Source organism: Ciconia boyciana, chromosome 8 (genome assembly GCF_034638445.1).
Source record: "Ciconia boyciana chromosome 8, ASM3463844v1, whole genome shotgun sequence".
NCBI classification, from domain to species: domain Eukaryota; kingdom Metazoa; phylum Chordata; class Aves; order Ciconiiformes; family Ciconiidae; genus Ciconia; species Ciconia boyciana.
In genome coordinates, this window is record NC_132941.1 from 46038127 (window position 1) to 46060018 (window position 21892).

General features: G+C 37.5%; 1 protein-coding gene across 1 annotated transcript; it reads right to left on the reverse strand.

The window, feature by feature from the left end:
* Positions 1-503: 503 nt before the first annotated feature.
* Positions 504-21200, reverse strand: PTPN20 (protein tyrosine phosphatase non-receptor type 20). Its single transcript, XM_072871488.1, has 14 exons — positions 21184-21200; positions 19204-19290; positions 18711-18775; positions 17015-17176; positions 15982-16153; positions 14064-14143; positions 11882-11967; positions 10004-10119; positions 7157-7305; positions 5345-5435; positions 3895-4229; positions 2174-2389; positions 1843-1905; positions 504-1017 (listed from the first exon to the last, which is right to left on the reverse strand). The coding sequence occupies exons 5-14, from the start codon at positions 16055-16057 to the stop codon at positions 946-948; spliced, it is 1284 nt and encodes a 427-aa protein (XP_072727589.1). The 5' UTR covers positions 16058-16153; positions 17015-17176; positions 18711-18775; positions 19204-19290; positions 21184-21200; the 3' UTR covers positions 504-945.
* Between the last annotated feature and the right edge of the window lie 692 nt (positions 21201-21892).

The following is a 21892-nucleotide window of genomic DNA, read 5'->3' on the forward strand; positions in this document are numbered from 1 at the left end:
ACAAGAGAAATAAACTGTACAGAGGGTTATTTACTCAAATATCTGAATCAGTCCCTGCTGAAACCAGTGGGACCTCCCATCGATTGGTTCAGATCCTAGATAAGAATTACAAGATAGTTAATCACTGGAAAGTATCAGGGGAAGATGAAATGTATATGCGTGCCACAATGCACACACAGTCATTTCACCTAGCTTAGTATTGCATTCCTTTTTACATGGATGCAGAATGAAAGAATACTGATGCTGTCTACAGCTGTTCATATTGCTGGGATAAATTAATATTCCATCAAATTATTAGAATGCTCTTCCTGCTTTGAAGAGAACCAACTAGGGTTTAAAGGCATCCTATTTTTCTGTCAGTTTCTTGATTTAAGATGTCTAGTGATGGTGGTATAAATTCTTGGGCTGAAGTGATGACTGGAAATGGTTCTACATTGTTCAAGCAACCGAAGGTAAACAAATTGAGTCCTTCCACACAAAAGCATAACTACTGGAGAAAATGCTGATTTGCAGTCCAGAAGCCAAGAGTGCCCAACACTATGTAAGAGACAACTAATCTTTCACCAACACCAACAGAATCTTAGATCTTTATAGTTGCCCTCTGGACAGTAAAGCTAATTCCAAAGGCTGCTATCTTCTTGTCACAGTCCCAAAATATTTTCCTAACAATTAATATGTTATGACATAGAACACACAAATTGTCCATGGCAATTTAATAGCAGTGTTGCAGTGCTGGCTGGCTCTTTCTCCAAACTGTGAGCCAAGATTTAAATGACTTACCCAGGACGTGTTAAGCAAGGTTTTGAAATGCCTTAGAAATCAGAGTAATCTAACAAAGCATGTAATATAACACTTGTCTGTGCTGGCTTGACATCTCTTTAAAGCAATTGCTGAGTGGTCCCTGGAGTCCAAGGGGAATAGCAACAGGGAAGACCCATATTGCAGTCAGTAGGAATCCATTGCTTGAAGGTTCTGAAGGACTTCCAGCACAACTTCATAACAGAATAAATACTCATCCTGTACATAGAGACACCAATGTGAAACAGCCGGTTACATTCAACATAAATTCTAGACAAAGAAGGATGGACTGGCTGAAGTGCTGTTTATAACATCAGCACCTTTGTAACATGGATACCAAAACTTAGATATTTAAGAGTATCCTTGTTCTTTTCATTCCATCACTCATAAAAGTTCAGGAACACTTTCTTATTTAATGCACTACCTGTAAGCATGTGCTCAAGCCTCATTTAGGTCAGTGAAGGTTATCATTTGCTTAATTTTAATCACATGCTCAATCATTATCCTGAAGAAAAATATATCAAAGCATGTGCTAAAATATTTGCCTATAGGAAGAACTTATCCTAGTCTTGTCTTGCTTTTCTTCCCACCACCTCTTTGCTCTAAATTGAGTTAGCCACATCTTGTATTTTCCTGTGTGAAAACTCTTTTCAGGGGTAGGTTTAACTCAGCAGTAGAAGGGTTTACTGAGGTGATGATAACTCAGCAATAGCAAGAACTCAGCTGAAGGCCGCAGTTTTGCAGGGTAGAGTTTATGGTATCTCACCGGTTTTGTTGTTGATCTCTGCTTTTCTTTTTGCTTAAAAAAAGAAAAGGGGGCTGGTATCTGTACTATATTGGTGCTTTGCTTTTATTTCAGTTAGTTAGTAAGGGACAGATCTTTCATATTTAAATCTAGACACAATTTGCCTGGAAGGCTGTTATTTTCCTCAAATGAGAGGGCTAAAATTATGCTTTAAGCCCCAGATTTATCAAAGCATGTGGATATGTACCACTAACTGAGGCTTTTAAAAATCATAATCTAGTTGAATATTGAGAACTTACCTTAGTTTGGATCATGCCAAAACGCTGATCTCTCAAATCTCTCACTATCTGCTTGATGTTGAACTATCAGAAGAGAACAGTTTTTATTTTGTTGACATGCAAGTTATAAAGAAAGATTTAAGCATGTTCAGTGGGGAAGCTGTGACTCAGTTCTTTTACAAGTAGTATATTTGTAGTTATTGTCTTTGTTGTTTAAAACAACAAAAGCTGGGTTTATTCCATTTTGTTAGGATGAATTCTACCAGGAATTACTCTGGTCTAAGATACCCCCACATGTTGTTGACCTCTGTATGAATTTGTAATACTTAATGACGATCTGTTTGATACTTACACATAGATCTTTTTCTATATAGCTGAGCAGAACTTCAACACACAGCAACACTCCGCTTCTTCCAATGCCAGTGCTGCAGTGAGCAACAATAGGTCCTGTACCGTGAGCTTTTCTCATGTAACAAATAAATTTTACAAGTTGCTCAGCCAGTTTGGGAGTATTGTGGTCTGGCCAAGTGGTAAACTGCAAATGATTTATAATGCGCTTCTCTTCTGTCTGGAAGAGAAAGACCAGAAATGTTAAAAATGATCAGTCCCAAGACTGATTTTCAAGGAATTCTACTGATAACTTTTCCTTCAGACTCATTCTTAGTCAATTGTTTGTCTACCCTACAATTCTTCAGCTTTTCATACTTAACCCTATTAAGGTTTCCTTTAGGTTTTCAGAAATGCACTCAGAAGACACAGGCCTAGGAAATTCACTTCATATAATTTTGATGAGATGCTGAAGTTACTCTGTTGCCCCAAAAGGATGCAGTTATCTTATTTGTTGGTTAGAATGGAAAAACAAAAACATTTGTTAAATTAGAACATTCCAGTACTGTTTACAAAAATTGTTTTTGTAACTGAACTAAGCCATACTAATAGAAGAGTAGTAATATGATAGCCATGATAGTAAGATCATAAATACTATTCTGGCTATCAGATATAAAAGAACAATTTGTGATTAGATACCCTAACATACAAACCAAACCAACTAAAAAAATGCTTACAAGAATAATCATAATGTAGACAAAATAAAGAGTATTATTAATTGAGTGGTCCTGGGACAGTACATCTTGTTGCCAGTTTGCCAAAACATGTTAAGCTGAATGCAAAAGAACTACCATCAGAAGAATTTGAATGCATGTCTGGATTTCTGCTGAAGTAAACCTGTGGCTTTCTGTAGTAATTTGGTACTAGTCCAAGACAGACATAGCAAATATAACATGTTCATTGAAACAATCACATATAATGGCCCATCTTCCCATCTTAATAATCTTTTGGGAAGACTCATATCAAATGCTTTACTATGCTTCAACTCAGTGACATAAGGTGAATTGTGTTTTCTTCATATAGAGAAATTGTTTTCTGGATGGAAAAAGACACCAAGTTAGTCTGGCACAAGTACGAATCTTTTAATTATTCCATTAATTAATATGTCCTGCAGAAATTTTTGCAAAGCTTTACTTAATATTGAGGCAAGACTGATGGGCTTATAGTTGTCCCGATTTCCATGTTCTTACACATGGATTTTGTATTTGTTAGATTTCTAAAAATTTACTGCTAGATTTGTAGTTTCATGTGTATTCATGTCTTTTCATGAATGAAAGAAGTATCATTTGTTCTAAATTCTAGGATGAAAACCACCTTCTTCCCTCTTTCCTTCCAGCCATCATTACAGAATATGAACCCACTCTGGCAGCCCTTACTGATTTGATTTCATGAGAACAGTAAGCAATTCTGCAAAACACTGAACACACCATCTCTGTGATTATTAAAGGACTAATTTTTGGACATTCTTGTCCAAATGTATGTAATGTTGGATCCATTGCTTGTGCAACGAGCAAAGAAGCAGCATCTCGTTAACCCTAATTTCATGCCCGTTAATCAGATTTTTACATTCCTAAAAAATACTGAGCAAATGTTACGGAAGAAGCAAACAATAATATTAGTATTTATTCATGTAAAATATCTAATCAATTTAATCATATATGAAAGTATTAAGTATACTCAACTTACCTGCTTGTTAATCATTTCTATTGTTCTAATTATGAAGTATTCCAGAATCTGGTAACTGTCTAGCTTGAGATGGAAATTAGACAGATCTATAGAGTCATGGGGAGGTTCAGGCCAGTATCGATGACATTTGACTCGCCCTAGCTCCACTTCTTTTGTCATCATGGCAATCACATCTGATTCACTCTCCCAGACCATTTGCCAGAAATCAGCCATAGTGGATGGCAGAGGCCCTTGGGTTATAATATAGAAATGTTCCTCTTCTCCAACTTTCATTCTAATGTAACTTGCATTAATGTAGCCATTCTTTTCTCCCAGAGGAACTCGGGTCTTATCATCTGTACAGAAACAGAAAGTTGCTATTTCAGCTGTAGATCTGAAACAGAGTTCTACTGTCTCTAGCACTCAGGAGGTGGGGAACCTCAGCCTCTAGAGCAAAGTATGCCTCTGGATTTTAGAATACTTTTGGCTAATAGCACTAATATTAATCACTGTTAATAGGAATTCCCACAGATAAATTGTATGGTTCACTGCAGCTTTATTTTTCTTAAGATAGTTGCGTAACACTCTGACAAGCCTTCTAATTACTGTAGAATTCTTTGGCAGTAATTCAAAATAGTGTACCCAACACTGCTTTTACTGTATGGCATGGGAACATTGTCACTGGATATTAATGTTATAAAATGGGAAACTTCTGAGAATGTATACTGTATCACTAATATAGAGATGTAACTGTGCTACAAATCTTGCATGTGTTGTCCTGCTGCTGCAGTTTAGAAAGACAGAAAGTGTTCTCCTTCTGTCATGATACCTCTCAGGGAATCATTGGTCAGTACATTATTTTTTGGAAATCCCTGTTAACAGCAGTCATTCAGCTCTTGGACTCAAATCTTCCTTCTAAAATGACTTCTCATCAGCGATGAAACTTGTTTCTGACTCAGATCAGAGCTGAGCAGCTGAAAGCTCTGGTTGGATATTATGCTTTCAAATACTTCTGAAAGAATCTTTGTCTTTCCAAGAGCTACATAACTCCATAATTTCCACTGTACTTTTCAGAATCCCACTGTGTCACCAGCAGTAGATGTAGCTGTACATTTAAATAGATTTAAAGAACTGCTATTATAGTTCAAGTTACACTTGCCCACAGAAATGTAGTAGATCTATATCTCTGAGAAAGAGGGAAGGAAACACAAAGACAGCTGGCCCCCTACCAGACCAAGTCCTGCCTTGTGGAAGATGATACTTCAGAAAATTACATATTGTGCAATGCAGACATCCTTACGTGAACTCTACCTCTTTTGGAAATATCTCAACACATTTCATTATTAGTGGAGCTTTCCGTGACTAAGGATGTGGTGGGCTTTGCCTGCTACATCTCATTGTTATAGCTGTTTTTCTGTTTTCTGATGTCTTTGTTCACTGAATGTATGTTCTCATTACTATGCATACTTACATGGAAGAATATCTCGGTATCTGTTTTTATGCTGGTTTTCTGGTGCTTTGCCAGTTCTGCAGTCATCTATTGGTTTCATATGTTCTAAAGCCTAGGTCAAAGAGAAATAGTCAATCCATGTTGTTCACATCCTTTATAGACAACCTTTACAGAGTCAGTGTGAGCAAACTTTACTGCTATATGTGACCCAAGACTGGCAAATAGACTTCTCACAGAAGAGAATCAGTGCATCATTCTCTAAACTTCTAGGCAAGGAATTCAAATTGCTTTGTATTTTCTTCAGCCTGCACAAAATTTCTGGGGTTTTCAATTGAGGTTTCCAACCCACATCCTCAGCCTCTGTCATTACAGATCCCTGTTGTATATTGCTGTAAAATAGATGTTTGGAATAGCGTCTTGGCCAAATGTCAGCATTCGTAATTGATAACATACTGATGAAGCACCAACTATTGCACTGTTAACAGGTAGTGAACGTCAGTGAATACTTTTCAGTGACAGAGAAAGTGATGGACATAGGGAACAGCATCAATGATGTTAAGTGCAATCATATGGTTGTAAGTACTTCATAGCAGATTTAGGGGAACAGAATGCAGGGTAGCTGGAAGCAGGAGTGTGCAAGTTAATTTCATTTACAGTTTTGAGTTACCTTCACTTTTCTTTATTCTTTTACCTCTTTGGTATGCATTGCACAATGCTCAACCATCACATTATGCCACTATACAGTGTATATGGACTGAAATACGTGACAGTTCTCTAACTTCATCAGTTACTACAGCTTTTACTCAGATAAAATATCCATTGGCTTTGGTAACCAGTGCTTTCCCTATTAGATCTTTACGTTTTTTGTGCAGACGCGTGACAGTATAATACTCATAGTCTGCCATGCCTACATCAGTCATGGAACGGAATGAATGGAAATTAATATATGCCTTTGAGCCTTCAGGGGAAGTCAGCAAATCCTATACACTTGAGCCTGTGAGATTTTGTACCCAGAAAGTCAGAGATATAAAGACAAGTGAAAGAAACTAATAATGCTGTATGTAATGACAATGGAAAAGTGGTAGCAATCTTTTTCACTGGTGATGAGTACATCCTTTAAAGGAAATTCCAGTACTGTGTTGAAGAGTTATGAAATAATCTGTCCTTTGGGAATTTGTTGATAACTGAGTACTCTATTTATATCCTGAAATAAGAGATTTTATATGCTTTTCTAATTTTACACTTTTTCATGATTTATATGCCATCGGATGTAATTATGTGTTTTCATTATCTATGGGAGTACGTTACTTTCTCTTTTTAATTTCACAAAGTTCCTGACCTTAATAGCATTTTGTGGCAATGAGTTCCATGGATCACTGGAGCATTGTGTGAAACATTTTCCTTTCATCAACTAAGTGTTTCAACACTAGTGAATCCCTAGCAGCATGGATGTCTTGCTTTAATGCAGCCTCTAGAATAGTTCTTAGGCAGATGTTCAGCAGAGCTGAGGGGGTAATGGGAAGAAGTCAGTCTAGGAAAAAGTGATTCATACTCTACTTTTGTGTATTATTTATTTTTCATTCCACGTGGGCAGCGTCTTTGGACAAGAAACAGTGTAAGCCTGACCTGCATGGAAAAAGAGAGATCCAAATACTGTAGCATCACCCAAACAGAGCAGAGTAGGAGCCCCATTCTGGCTGGAATAATTCTCTGAGAAAGTGGAGTCAGTAAAGATATACAAGTGGATCTCCCATACAATATGCAGAAGGCTGCTAAAAGTCACTTTCTTAGCTCTGATAAACACTCAGATCTTAAAAAGGTATCACACTTTACCATAAACTCCTTTAACACCTCTTGATTCTTAATCTGCAACTGAAGGCGTCGAATAAGACCTGTGATGCCAGTTCTTGGACCTACTCCAGTCAGTGATGGTTTATAGTTAATTAACTGAGTAAGTTCATCTCCAGAAGCAAAGGTTCTGCCTATATATCAACAAAAAAAGAAAGGGTTTTTAATGATTATTGTTCATAGTGCAAAGTCTTGGCTTTAAAGACTAGGAGGCTGCAGTACTTAAGTACATTTTGATGATCATACTGTGGAAGTGCAATATGAAAAAATATTTTTGGCTTACTTATATTCACAGCAGAAAGAAGAATAAATCAGTACCATGGATACAACCAGCACATTTCATGTAATTTGGAAGCAGATCCAACTATTGCAACTTATTGCCTCATACAGTTTCTAAATAGAGTCTGTTCTAAATAAACTGTTGTTGCAGAATTGTAAATTTTAATGCTAGTTTATATTGGTATAGGAGACCCTGGCCACATCTTCACAAGGAATCATCTTCATGTTTCCAACATTTTCCTGAAAATTAGTATTGCCACACACCACTGCTAGGAATAATCACTGCAAATTCTTCCTCCCTGAAGTAAGAAAATATCTTCTGTTCTTTTCATCTTACCTCACACTCCCCTTCAAGAACAAGATGTGAAGTATCTTTGATGCACCATCATCAGGATTCAGTTTTACTTATTAGCTCATCCTGAAATATATGTTCTGATCCAAAACTTGACAGATTAAGAAGATGGATAAACATTTATATCTCCAGAAAGACCACTACTCTACTGGAGCAATTGAAAAACTTTTTTTACCATGTAGAGTAAAAACAGTAGCTTGTTTGGTAAGAAATAGTGGTTTGAGGCAGAGGAATTATGGAATTTGTCCTTTTAGTCATAGGCTACTGTTGGCAAAGAATAACACGCCACTGTCTCAAAGAAAACTTGGTGATCTGTTCCACAGGTTTGTTGTAGGCTGAAGACAAGAAGCAATGCTCTATTTTCCTCTTGTAAGATGTCATGCTACTCTTAACTAATCTCCATTACAAAAGTGTTGTGCTTGCTATGTTTTTGTCTTGGGCTACAACTTTCAGTTGCCTTGCCTGAGCTTCTAAGACACTATCTGATATTAATGTATAAGGCATACATTGTATATAGTATAATATATAGTACATAGTATAGTAACATATAATTAAATATAGTATATGGTATAATAACATATAATTAAATATATGTATATAAGTATGTATAAATATACAGACACTTTCTGTTCACTTTCTGTTCTCTAACCCTCACAGATGTGAAGGTGTTTCTATTCACTAGTTGAGAGTGCCAGTGAAGATAGATCCCCTGCTCTAGACAGTGCGCTGTTTCCCATACACCTCTCTTTCCTGCCAGATCAAGTGGAATAAAACCCCCAAACTTTGAGCAGGTAGTAGAGGATAGATTGGTTATAATTTTCTGTTTGCTAGCCAGCACAGCTTGGTAGTGTGAGGGAGATAACCGTGGTTTACTTCTGATAAAAGCCATCAGCAATTTGTTGCTTCTACAGAGCAAGAAGAAGCAGGGAGAGACCTGTATTTCAGAGAATCTATGGGATACTGCAGCATCCTCAGTATGATTCCTTTCACAAATTATTCTTGTTTGGGGCAGAAGCAGCTTAATTTCCTCTAGGAACAACTAGGCAGATTCCTTCTGTAAACTGTCTTCTGATCGTAGAGCGGCTTTAGCACCTGAGCTGTGAAAGTGTTTCAGTATGTGTTTAAGCACATCAGCTCTAGAGGTTTTAATGAAGTTATTATATGAAGTGAAATTTGGTGATTCTGGGAACAAAGTATTCAGGTAGAATTTGACCCTTTCATTCTACGTTTCTGTGTAAGCTTTCATTTACTTTTTTTAAGGAGTTGTATGGGAGCAGTAAGGGAGAGAGGAGAATGATTTCAAAAACCTATTGCACGCAGTGATAACAAGAACATTTTGTAGTATGTTCCTGGAATTTGTTCCATTAGTTCTCAAAGCCTTCTTTGTCATTGCCTTTCATATAAGAAAAAGGCTTTCTACTACATCCAGTCAGTAAGATACTCCATCTGCTTTCATTTTATTCATTTTGGGACAAACTAAGAATTTCAGGTTTTTAATTATGCACTGGGAAGCTCCCACAAGTTTGCTTCTGACCCAAATTGCAATGTTCATTTTTTTTTCCTTCAGCCACTGAGCCAATGTGTCATTTCTTTGCATTATCCAATAGTGCATGATTTGAACAAATGTCATGATGTTGCTCCAATTAATTCAAGAACTTCCTTTTCCTCTTATTTTCTCAGTTTGTATACCCAATTGAGTATAATCAAGGTATTCAGAGATTTTCCTTTGGGGAAGGACATGATATATAACATTAGGGAAAAAAAAAATCCCCATCAAAAACCAAAACAAAAGACACAAAACAACCCCCACAAAAAATAAAACTAAGAAGTTGCTCATCCTTTTGAAACTGGAGTTCCAAAGCAGAGGTGCTCAGAGCAGTGGCGAGTGGGTGATGGCCAGCAGAGCTGCCCTCCCTGGGTTCAGTTAACTACATTCAGACTCATGTTCTCCTTCCTTCTAGCAGTTCTCCAAAAGAGTTGCTGAGACCCTGATGTAGGCCCCCTTCTTGTGGACGTTGCAAAGGTTTGATGGCCTTCATATGTATCAACGGTAAAAATTGTGTCATGAGTGCCCTGGTCTTTGAGACACAAAGAGCAAATTCTTAGCTTGTATACAAGGGATTAGTGTTGTTCTCACTGTACATATATGGAGGAGCTGGCCTATAACGTTAAAGAAACAAGAGAAGTTTTTGCATGGTTACTTCTAGGTAGAACAGAAATCTTGTGGGGCATATCATCATCTTCATTGTTCCAGCTGTCTGACTCAGACTGCTGACTCCCTCTTCTGCAGCCTTCACATTCTGCGTATTTCTGTGACCTGTAAAACAGCATTAGTTGAATGGTCTTATGGAAGCGGCAGAAGCTTTGATAATCTGAACTGTACAAAGGTTTTGTTTTTAATCTATTTTTGGTCACTTTTAACTTTCTTGAGCAATTATTTTCAAGAATTAGTGTGAACTCTGAAGAACATATGTTCAAGAAGTAATAGTAGCATTTTGTCTGGAGTAGCATTTGCAGATATAGCTAGTGAAAAACACTATTATCTGTATGTGGTATTTTATTTTTTCAAAGAGATAAGAACATGCTTTACATAAAAAGCTGCCCATAAAATGTTTGAAAATAAGGTTTGTCACAGTTATAGACAATTTTTCATGTATGACATTTTTGAGTTGTTAGGCAATCATAGCTAAATAGGCTTTGCTTGTTACTGTTTCCTAGAGTGTTTAGAAAATTTTAGAGCACTTAAATATGTTTTAGGTAGAAGATATGCCTGCAATCCAGAATACAACTATAATGTGTGCAGACTGGGTCAAATATTCCTCTACTGGCTAACTCCGAAACCCTCAGAACTAACATTTAACTATGTTAGTAGGCCTAAGCATATCACAGTCTTACATTATCCTATCCTATGTATGATCATAATACATAACGTTAGAAATAGTAAAAGATACACTTAAGTGGGAGAATAAGATAATAAGTAGCAGCTTTGCAAATATCGGTAACCATTGCAGGCTGTGCCTGTTCAAGTTACACAAAGCTTTTGCAAGTAGAAAATAGAAATACTAGAAAATACTGGTAGTAAAAAGATTCAGATTAGAGGACAGGGGCCAGAAAACCATCCTATTTGCAAAACAACCAGAAAAGATACTTGTTATCCCTATATATGATAAGATAACTTTGTATTAGCCATAGATGCATTTATGTGTTTTGCACACAGAGCAAGATAATTTAATAGTAATCACACCTGATTACCTCATATATCACAAGATAATGTTATATTAGCAAGTGGCACTGAGCCTATGTTCACATGGATGTTCTCACTTGCAGATTCTCTCAAAGCTTCTTTCAAACTTTATCTTTGCAAGCATGTAAGTTAAGGAAGATTTTCATCCCTAATTGATTGGCCAAGTACTGTTCTTACAAAATTTTAAGTTTTAAATGTAAACATTTAGTCCTTTTTTCCATTTATGTGGGTTATAAGTGATAAAGAAAATAATCATGTTTCATATATTCTGCATCATTGTAATAGACAAAACTGCCCATGTCTTATCAACACTCCATTATTCTTTGTTTTCCCATGGTACTGTAGATTTAAAATTTGAAGTAAAATTCTTCTCTAGTACCATGTACTTTCTTTGGACTAACATCCTCAAATTCTTTTGACACCCAGATGTCTGGAGTTCAACATCTGTATCACTACAGCCATAGTAGCACAGGGTCCAGCCCAGGCTGCAAGACCTGCTTGGAACACTTAGTAACACCCCCAGGGACTCTGCCCATGCCAATGTGATAGTGCTACCACTGTTCTCTCTCCTTCTCGGCTAGAAAGGCTAAAGCTAGCTTAGGCATGTCTGCATGAACTGTTACACCTAGAAGCTTCTGTTTCATTTGTCTTAGTAGTTGTGTGGAAGCTATTTAGAAACTCTTACTGCAGATGGAGCTGCATTCCAATAGCACTGTATTACTATCATTTGGGACACGAGTGCATTTGCATACCATATTAGGACAGCTCTGGAAATGTAAGAATAAACTACCCATGCTAGTTATTTTAATAATTTTCCTGCATTTGAAAGACTTACCTGTCTGAAATGCTACTGATGATACCCTTATAGTCTTGTCCAGCCAGCTGACCTTGCAGAGGGGAATTGTGTATACTTTCTGAATCCTGCAGGTTTAAAATAAGGAAGAGCTGTGAAAAATCAGTACACAGAAACATCAAGAATATAGTTACTTTCACCAACAATCTTTTTTATATCTGACAAAAATGTCTCCTTCACTCAAGAAGGAAAGGAAGAATAGAATAGTTTCCACTTTCAGAAGAAAGTAATAACTTCTACTCAGCATTGCAGTATCTACTAGGATTAAAAAGCTACATCAGCTGTATTTGTGAGTTTCATAACAATACAGTCTTCAGACAAAATTAGCATGCATGACTAAACTTTGAAAAGGTTCATGCTAGTTATATCCTCTCTGATCTCATACAGAAAATGCAATCACAGGAATCACGAGTCACACTCTACTCTTCACCTCCCAGCTCTTGGCAGTAGAAAGCACCAGTGTCTGAGTTGGAATTGTTGGTAATAATTTCCTTTTTTTATCTCAGACACAACGATGCCAGCTGTTAGAAGCAGGGTGCAGCTGCTCTGTGAAGAAGCACTCAACTAACAGGGAAGGCAGACCCTTGATCGCCCTCCATACACAGTAGAAGCAATAGTATTGGTGGGTGTTTTTCCATCCTAGAGAATGATAACTGGGTCCTGCATTTAAATAATGATGCAGGGCATCTGCCGTTAGTATGTGGAAGTGGCTCCTCAGTTGTAACAGTTGACAGATAATTATTTAGATTTTAGTTCAGAGTGGTGTTTCTTCTTCTTTCCCTGCTTAATATTCCACATGCACTCAGAAACCACCCTGGCATGTTACGCAGTATAAACTACTGAATGCCCCACAGAATCTTAATGGTAGCTGCCACTTATACTGTATTTTCTTACTTTTGTGCTTGTATTTCTCCATTAGAATAGGGGAATTCGTGGCTGACTATTTAACCATGAATTCATTTACCCAGTTTCTGCACCTACTGACTACACTGACTGGAGAATGCTATATGGATTTTTGTTTTCTGTTTGCCAAGGAAAGGTATGTTACTGCTGCTTTTTACTTGCAAAAAAACAAGCGACTGTTTTTTTCAGTAGCTTGTCAGTTTCAAAGTCTACATCTTCCGAGTAGATGGCAGCTGTGCTCTATAAAGTAAAGCATAAATAGTTTCTGTTCATAGGAGACAGCTAAAGGCAAGCTGGAAATAATGAAGAAGAGAGAGTTAATGGAACCAAATCAGCAAAAAAAATTAGCATGTGCTTAAAGTTAGGCAGTGCTGTGCTGAACTAGATAGACTTAACCACATGCTTAAAACTAAAAGTGTGCCTTAATACCTTGCTAACTCAGAGATCTAATATGGAACCTGTAACCTTAGTACTATCTATTACTTCTCATTGATATTATTTCTTGGGTGTACTTCTTTGTCAGATCATGGACATGACCTTGTTTTGATATTACATTTCACCAATCTCTAGCAGTTTAGTTCCAACATCCATTCCAACAGTGTACTTAAAACTTCCTCAAACAAATTCCTCTTCAAAGCTTTCTCAGCTTATTCATATCAAGGATTTCTTCCATTTTCCTTTTTCTAGTTTGATTATATTGGTTGAGGCAGGGTTTGGTTTTTTAATTTGTTCTGGAGGATAAGACGACCTGTATTTATCACATTTTCTGAGGAGAGGTTTTACCGTTAGAAATAATAGATGCTGTAAAATTTGATGTGGAATGTCTTGCAGGACTTACTAAGATTCAAAAACATAACCATGTTTGAAGACGTTTGGGTGCCTTGGAGTTATACATATTAATGGAAGACAGTTGAATAGAAATCTTTTAAAGTATATTGTTTTAAAATACTGGAAGAATGGTAAAATTAATAAATCATTCATTCCAATATTATAAAGCATGAGAACTAGACTTGCATATGCAACCTTCCTTCCTCCCACCCTTTTAGCATATATATTATACTAATCATATGGTCTTATCTCAGTGGAATCCCCTGACTCATTCAAATGTTAGCAGTTCCAGTCATTGCAGCACACTTCCCTCACATTAATCTTTTTTCATTAAGAAGGTGTGGTACTTGCCTGCATTGCAGCAAGCCCATTTTGTCAACAAACGTACGAGTACATTGCCTGATAACGTCTAGAAGCCTGATTCAGATTTTACCTTGGTGCACATCTGCTTGGATTCTTCTTCTTCCTTGCAAGTGAAAACAGGCTGAGCTTGCAGGCTTCCCTCAGCACTGTCTGAATACCAGAAAACAAAATCAAAGTAAAATGCCTATAAAGCATGAAAATATAGATCCATTTCTTCTGTGCCACCCAAACCAGAGGACTTTGATCTTGGAAGAGGCACTGAGGTACAGTGCCAGAAACTGGCGTGGAATATCCCTTTCATGGATGCTCTGAGAGGGTTAGTACAGCACAAATGCCATATATCACCACTGAAGAAGCCAGCATAATTCAGGTTGCCAGAAGATACACTGAAGTAGACCCCTGTGTGAATTAGCAGTTATAGAAAACCTAAAACAGAATTTAAATCTGCCCTCCCTAACCCAGCCCATTCCTTTGCAGTGCTAAGGGACAAATACCATAGATAAACTTTGATGCCAGTGATTCTATAATACCATTGAGTTTTGCTGGTCCAGGAAAACAGTTTAAGCATTCCAGCAACTGTGTAATTCACCAGTGTCATGTGAGATGCAAATGAACGTCCCCACAGCTAGTTCCTTGAATTTGCAGAACTGGAGAAAAGGCTAGTCTCATTGAAGTGAATGGGAATTAATTCCACAGCCCTTAACAAGGCAAGAGCTTCAGTCAGCCTTTTTTTAAGTGGCTATCCTTCCATTTTTTTTGTATCATTAACCCCCAAAATTAAACTAGAATAGAGATGGGGCAGTGAACATCCTCCTTCCAGGCCACTGCTGAGCATAGTTTTCTCATCCTTGGGGGAAAACTTTGCTCTTGAAACACATAGGGTAGCTTCCGGTAAGTGAAGGAGTGTCCAGTGCTTATGACACAGGCTGGGAGTTCAAAAGGATTAGGTTCAGTCTGATATCTACTGAAAAAATTGAGATCCTTAAACCCTAGAGGCAGCTGCTGCCTAACAGCAGAATTGCCTCAAATACCTATGCAGGTAAGTTTGCATCAGTAAAGCTGACTAGATGCATACATGTTTGCTGTAAAATATGTCCGAAACCCCCAGTCAGCTCTGCATCTCTCCTTAGTCAGCTGGGGAGAAAGCAAATAGCAATGGCAGTGGCTTCTTGCCTCAGAAGATTTGAAACAAAGCCTCCAATTTGTAAGCCTCAGACCAGAAGGTATATTAAGGAGGAATTCTGTATTCTTCTAATTGAAGTTTCTCCCCATTATAGGAAACATTTCAGTGTTCAAAGAAATAGAAAGTTGAGGAATATAAACCCATAATCTATTGCTAATAGTATACCCTTGCTTCCGCTCCCAGCTTTAATTAGTATTTAAATTTTGAGTATTCAGTAAAGCAGAGCCTGCAGCACAAGTTTCTTCCATTAGAGTTAGTCAGCTCTTCAAGTACTGCCTTAGGCAGGTGGGTGTGTTCTCAAATTAATAGCAATCAACCTGGGAGCAGAGGCTTCTGGATTTGAACATGAACGAGCACAGAATGGAGAGGAGCTGTCTGCCAGGCAGAACAAGAGGTGTAGTGCTTCTAAGAGATAAGGTAGGAGTGCTGGGATGTGAAGTCTGTGGGAAATGTATTTTAGCAGCAGTGAGTTGTATAAAATTGGGTAAAATCAGCACAGACCAGGAACCTTCATGACTTAAAAACATAAGCTGAGTTAAAGCATCTTTGAGGGTCTTGCAGCTTTGCTTCCGCTGTTACTAGACTTAAAAAAATCACCCTTGGGCATTCCTTCCATGTGGTCCTATGGCTTAAGTAGCTTAGGCAGAGCTGTGGATCAGGTTGAAGAATGTGTTTGTATCTATGGCTATGAATCAGGAGGAGCTGTAAAGTTAGTAATATTGAATTGTTTTGCTAATAGGAAAGTTGAAATCAGGCAACACATAACCCCACTTTTATCATGCACTGAGTGGATGTGACTGCTTACCAGGCTGTGCTTTTGTGTTCGGGGGGGAAGGTATACTGCTGCTCTGATTGCCTGAATAAGCCCAATGCAAAGCCATGCTTCGGCAGACAGTGAGTTGAACAGTGCCTTGAGCCTTGCGCAGCAGATCTATAACTGTTTGGCGTGGCAGACCAGACACAAAAGTCTCATTCACCTGAAAAAGACAATGATCTGTACTTTCAGATTCCTGTAACAGAAACCTTTTTCTAATCATGTATCCCAGTACTGAGCAATCTTTATATAGCTTCTTTGCACTCTGTGTGTCCTCACCCCTCCCATTTTAGTAACTTGCTTGATCCTCCCCTCTCCACTTCTTTATACCGTGATTGCCAGCAGTACACCACAAAAGTATACTCTGCATCTCTTCTGAGACACTAAGAGAGCATTGTTTCCCCCCCTTTTCAGATGGAAGTAAATTAAAAATAGAAAAGCAAACAAAAATACTGAACCTCCTGGAGGGGGGGAAAAATAATTTGGGGTAAAAAAAAAAAATTATGTTAAAAGGTGGCTAAGATAGTAAAATTTTAAACAAAGATTCAAAAGCTCTAATTCCAGTGCTTTTTGCTTGTCTTTATAATACCTAACTGGCACCAATGACCAGTTCCTCCCAGTGTCCTCCTAGTTAGCGGTTATATGCATGCTTGGTCAGTTAACTCTTGTTTCCCTGATTTTTTTCACATGCAATCCTCACTGGGCACAGTTACACTATGGAGCAGTTGCACTTTGCCGCTTGCCCTGCTGTTCTGGGTCTGCTTCTCTGCTGGAGTGCCCAACAGCCCCCTTCCAGCTGTAGAGGGGCCCAGTCCCCCAGGAGGCTGAACTCTAGGCAAGGGGGGGTGTGGGGGAGCCAGAACAGCCCTCTTGACACCCAAGAGCCGAGGGGCACCATCTTCTACGTGTTACTGTGCCAAGCAGCCTCAGATTTCCAGTCTGCACAACCTTTATAGTGAACAGAATGCTCATTATAGAGTAACTAGAGAAAATGTAGGCCAAAACAATGAAGAACAAGTGTTACCTTAAGTAGGATGTCACCAACTTGAAGCCTCCCATCTAGATCTGCAATGCTGTCCGGGCTGATAGCTTTTATTAGGATAGCCCTGCCATTTCTTCCACCTACCAGTGCAAATCCTAGGCTTCCATTTTCTGCTTTTTCTAGCTCAATCTTAATAATGAAGTCCTACAATAGAAAAGGATGCAGTCTAAAGCAGAGTTTATTCAGGGCTGTGTTTTGTTTGCATTTTTAATACCAAAAAATCCCATTATGCTTCACAGTCCTCACTGGCTGATGTAGATTATGGGATATATCCTTCTCTTGAATAGGTGTATAGAGCTTCCAGTGATTAACATAGCAGCTGCATGTATGTATCAGAATGAAAATAGTACCTACTTATTTCCAAAATCTTTTTAAATAATTGCTGGAGGGGAAGATAACCTCATAAGAGAAAGGAAACATGTACTTTTACAATCCTTTTATAATATATCAAATATATCACCTTCATTGACAAACAAGTCACTCTTATATCCGGCATGACAGTAACGCAGTACATACTCCATTCTTTTATTGTTCTATAATGAAAATCTCAATCTTGCAACCCCAACATACCTATCTGTCTGGCTTTAGCGCTTCATTCAGTTTTAAAATCAGCTGCTTTTTTAGGGTCAAGTATTATGTCAGAAATAGCAACAACCTAGAAATGTTTATGACTTGCAGCATGACTAGTTCCAATGTTGTAAATATCATCCTCAGAAATTGTTTTAGCAAGTCGAACAGATAAACCATCATGGATTAAATGGTGCGGAAAAAGCAGTAATAGTGATGACTTAATCAAAAGTGAGAGAATTGTTCCAATTTTTCTGCCAGGTTGGAGGTCTAATTTTAACATGAGACAGCCCTTTTTTGCAAACCATAATCAAGAGAAAACTAGTAAATCTATTCCCATGAAATATCAGTCCCAATATGGGTAATTTCAATTCCAAGTAACATTATTTTCCACACGTTTGCACAACCAGAAGTGATGTTTGGACTTGTAAGAGTTTTGAAGCATTGCATGTTGAGCATGGAAGTTACTTCTTTTTTTCAAAGAACACACCTGTGTATTTTAGGAATTTGTAATTTCAAAAATGGCATTACTCTTGCCAACTTCAAACTGTTATGGTTTATGTCAATGCTGCATAATACTCCAAAGGTACGGAGTAATTTTACCCTCTTTTCAAATGCCCCATCTGAGACTTTCAGAATGAAACATATTAATCTCAGGTTTCAAAGGTTATTGTGGAAAATGCTTCACGATTACAATTACACTTATTTTCCCCAACATCCCATGTTGTGACATTCTGTATCTTTTTCCTGTGCTACCTTCTTTCTAAGCTAAGGATTAATCTTGTAAGCTGTTAAGAGTACTATGAAGACCTAATGGAGGGGCTACATCATATGAGTTGTGCTTATATTACCAAGCAGGTAAAATCATGATATTATGCATTGAAAAACCGCAACAGAAGAGTCTGAGCCCAGGAAGTGCTCAGCGCATTCTAGTCCATGAGTGCTGAAGCAATTCAGCACTTCACAGGACACTCTCCAACATTATATTCACATTTTCAAAGAAACTGGAGAGGAAGCAAATACATTAAATACCACTACTGAAAAAAATCTCACTCCATATAGCTCACTTCACTTGATGGACTGTCTCACACTTGATAAAGTTGTCACTTACCTTACATTCTGGAGAATCGGGAGTGTTTTGCTGAGCACTACAGTTTGTTTCCTCCAAATGTTTCTCTGTGAAAAAGCAGCAACAATTTTACACGGTAAAATGTTCTATAGTATAATACTCAAAATCATATTTAGAGACATAATAAAACATTTTATATTTGACATGTAAAATACAAAAAAAGTCCTGTGGACTTATGTGGGCTTACACTCCTGAACTGTGAACTGAGCCTTCTGCGCATTATCCCTGTAGACTTTTTACCTCCCAGTGAGCAGGTTCCAAATTAAGCTTTAAAAGCTGCATGTTACAGGGTCAGAGACACCAGATGGACAACAGGTAATGTATAAATGTTCTCTGAAACTCTGAAGGAGGCAGTTTTGTTTATGAAGAATTAATCTTTCCCAGGTGCTGGCAGTACCACCTACAGACTTATTTTCTTTCAAAGAGAGGGCACAAAATTTTACAAACCCTAATTGAAAAATACAAAGTTCCTTACCATGTTGATGCAGCAGATGCTGTTCTTGGGAATTCAGGTTTTCGTTTGAGAAAGAAATATTGGCTTTCTCTGTCTCAGCAGGTGGCCCTAAAAGCATACATGTAAGTTTGTTCTGACAGGCCTCCTGCTAACTTTCATATACACAAGGGAATGTAAACTTTGCACTTAATTATTAAACAAAGCATCAATATCCAATATTGATACTGTATGAGACAGTTTGAGACAGTTACTACTACATGATTAAGTTTGCCAATTTGCACAGCGATATAAACAATTCTGTCATGAATTGCAGAGATATTGCATCTCAGTCATTGCTATTTTTAAAATTGTAACAACAATTAGAGATCCGACTGAGTCATTCTAGACACGTGGCAATGATCAGGCAGAGGAAGAAGCAGGGTGTGTTAGAGTCTGCAGAGACAGATATGTAAGAAGACAACGTGCATTTCTTGACACTCCCACCTCCACCCACCCACCCCCAGTTTTGCAGTTTTGGGGTTTTGCTTTATCATATCTTGGTGATCTTAGTTGTCTTCCACAAAGTACTCTTACTGTATGAATTATAGAAAAGGATGAGTGTTCTGTTGTTAAAAAAACAAAAAGAAAAAAAAAGCTCCCTGTTCCATTCGCAATTTTAGTATGCATTTTTGTAACTAAGTCTATAAAATGAAGGCTTGCTTCCTTAATAGCAAATTATTATAGATTTATCTATAAAACTATCAGAGATGATAGCAAACAGAACACCAAGCACCCAATTACTATAGATTTTTTTTTTTAAGTGCCTTATGAAAGAGAAGAATCTTGTTTTATAGGAGAGGCAGGTAACTGTACCATTGTAGAGTTCATAAATCTGTATCAGAGGTGGATCAGATCTGGTAACCTATTTTGAAGGTGTCTTGAGAAATCTTGGAATCTGCAAAGCTCGTGGAGCAAGGATGTGTAAGCAAGGTCCTACCAGGATATGCATTTACCACGCTTTAGTTATACCACAGTAACTGAGAGTACATATAACTTTATCTGTGTCTTGAGTAAATTCAAAGAAATGTGTTCTTCAGTAAGTGAAATAAGCTGCTTCAGTTTATAAAAACAAACACATAGCTAGTTGTTGTAGAGTAGGAAATCTGTAACTAGCTTGACTTGGAATAATTTCTTCAGGTAGCCATATGCCAGTATTCAGATAAGTGTAGGTATATGAGCAATTCTGGTCCACTTTTTCAGGTCATCTTTGCATGATTAAAAAAAATCAGATATCCAGTCAGGTAAATGAAACTGTGGTTAGGCCCGACTTAACATTCCAGCCAAATGTACACTGGAAAGTATTGCTTGCATAGCTGACACACTTTCTACTCAGTGACGTAGATGTGATGATATCTATCCTTCCACCTGATGGTGCAGATGCAACCTCTGCTTGCTGAGACTCCTACTGCTAGACCAACTCTGGCCAAATCTTTGTAGTGCAGATGATTACTGAAGTTTTGTGTCAGTTATAGTATTAAATATTGTCCCCTGATAGGAATGCTCTTACATTAACTAAGGGATATTGGTGCTGCCTGTTTCTGATTTTCTAGAGATTTATTGATAACAGTTCAAAAAGTTGGTCTAGATGATGAAGTAGTGGCTCATATTATATAGTGGCTCAAAAAGTGCTGGAAAACCCCTTAGAGAATAGTTTCAATCAAAACAGAGGTTGAAATATGACCATGTAAAATTCCCATTTAATAACAACAAATTTAAAAAGTAGAAACTGACTATGCAAAATACAATAAATTATTTTTTTACAGAGAACTATACATCTTATTTCTACCTTTAAATAGCTACCAAATTTTCTTCAGACTCTTAGAATGGACATAACAGAAACACTGAATGCCAAGTTACAATCTGTTAATAACTCTTTAAATGCAATGAATCAATACCTTATGCTTATTTCCAAAATCAGAAGCAAGTTTTGAACTGAAAAACAAAAATATTAGCCTTACTTACTATTTTCCTGCTCTATAGGAACCACTGGATTGCCATTTCTGGGGGCAGAAAAAGTGAAATATGTGAGCCATTAAAAGCTGCATGCTTTGTAAAGCACATATGAAAAATATGTTTAGAAAGTCTATGTAGTTGTACTTCTATGATTTTATTAATGGTGCTTTCCTAAAGAGCATTTATATCAGTAAATAAAATATTTGACTGTATTTAAAAACAGTGAAACATTTTATTTAAATGGTTTGGGGAAAGAAAGAACATGTTAAACCATCTGTCCCAATACACAACTGCTTTGTGGTACATTTTGAATTCAGCTTCGGTTCCACCTCTATAAAGTGGGAATGATCTTTTGTAATTTCCTTTCCCCTATTTCTCTTTGTCTCCCTAGATTGCAAATTCTTACGATCAGGGTGTGTTGCCTACTAACTGCTTGTACAGCAAGAAGTATAATGAGGCTGCAGCTTCTTCATCTACTAGCCCAGTGCAAGTTAAAACATTGATAATATTTTGAATTACATTAAGACATCTGTGACAGACACACTATTGCTAACTCTGGTTATGTAACTTAGTCATTCACATATTTTTGGGTTACCATTTGACTGTTCCTCTGAGATCTTTGGAAGCTATTTCTATATCAGTCCAGGACCTCTACTGATGCTCTATCAGACTATAGAACACAGTAAAACTAAAATGCAGCCAAGAACTGATGAGGGAA

Excerpts from the sequence above, each read along its gene's own strand:
- PTPN20 (XM_072871488.1), bottom strand. The coding sequence starts at position 16,057 with ATGGCTTTGCATTGGGCTTATTCAGGCAATCAGAGCAGCAGTATACCT. Across the intron at positions 11,968-14,063 it reads CCAAGCAGATGTGCACCAAG|GATTCAGAAAGTATACACAA; the intron begins GTAAAATCTGAA and ends TTAAACCTGCAG. Across the intron at positions 1,906-2,173 it reads ATATAGAAAAAGATCTATGT|TTCAACATCAAGCAGATAGT; the intron begins GTAAGTATCAAA and ends CTCTTCTGATAG.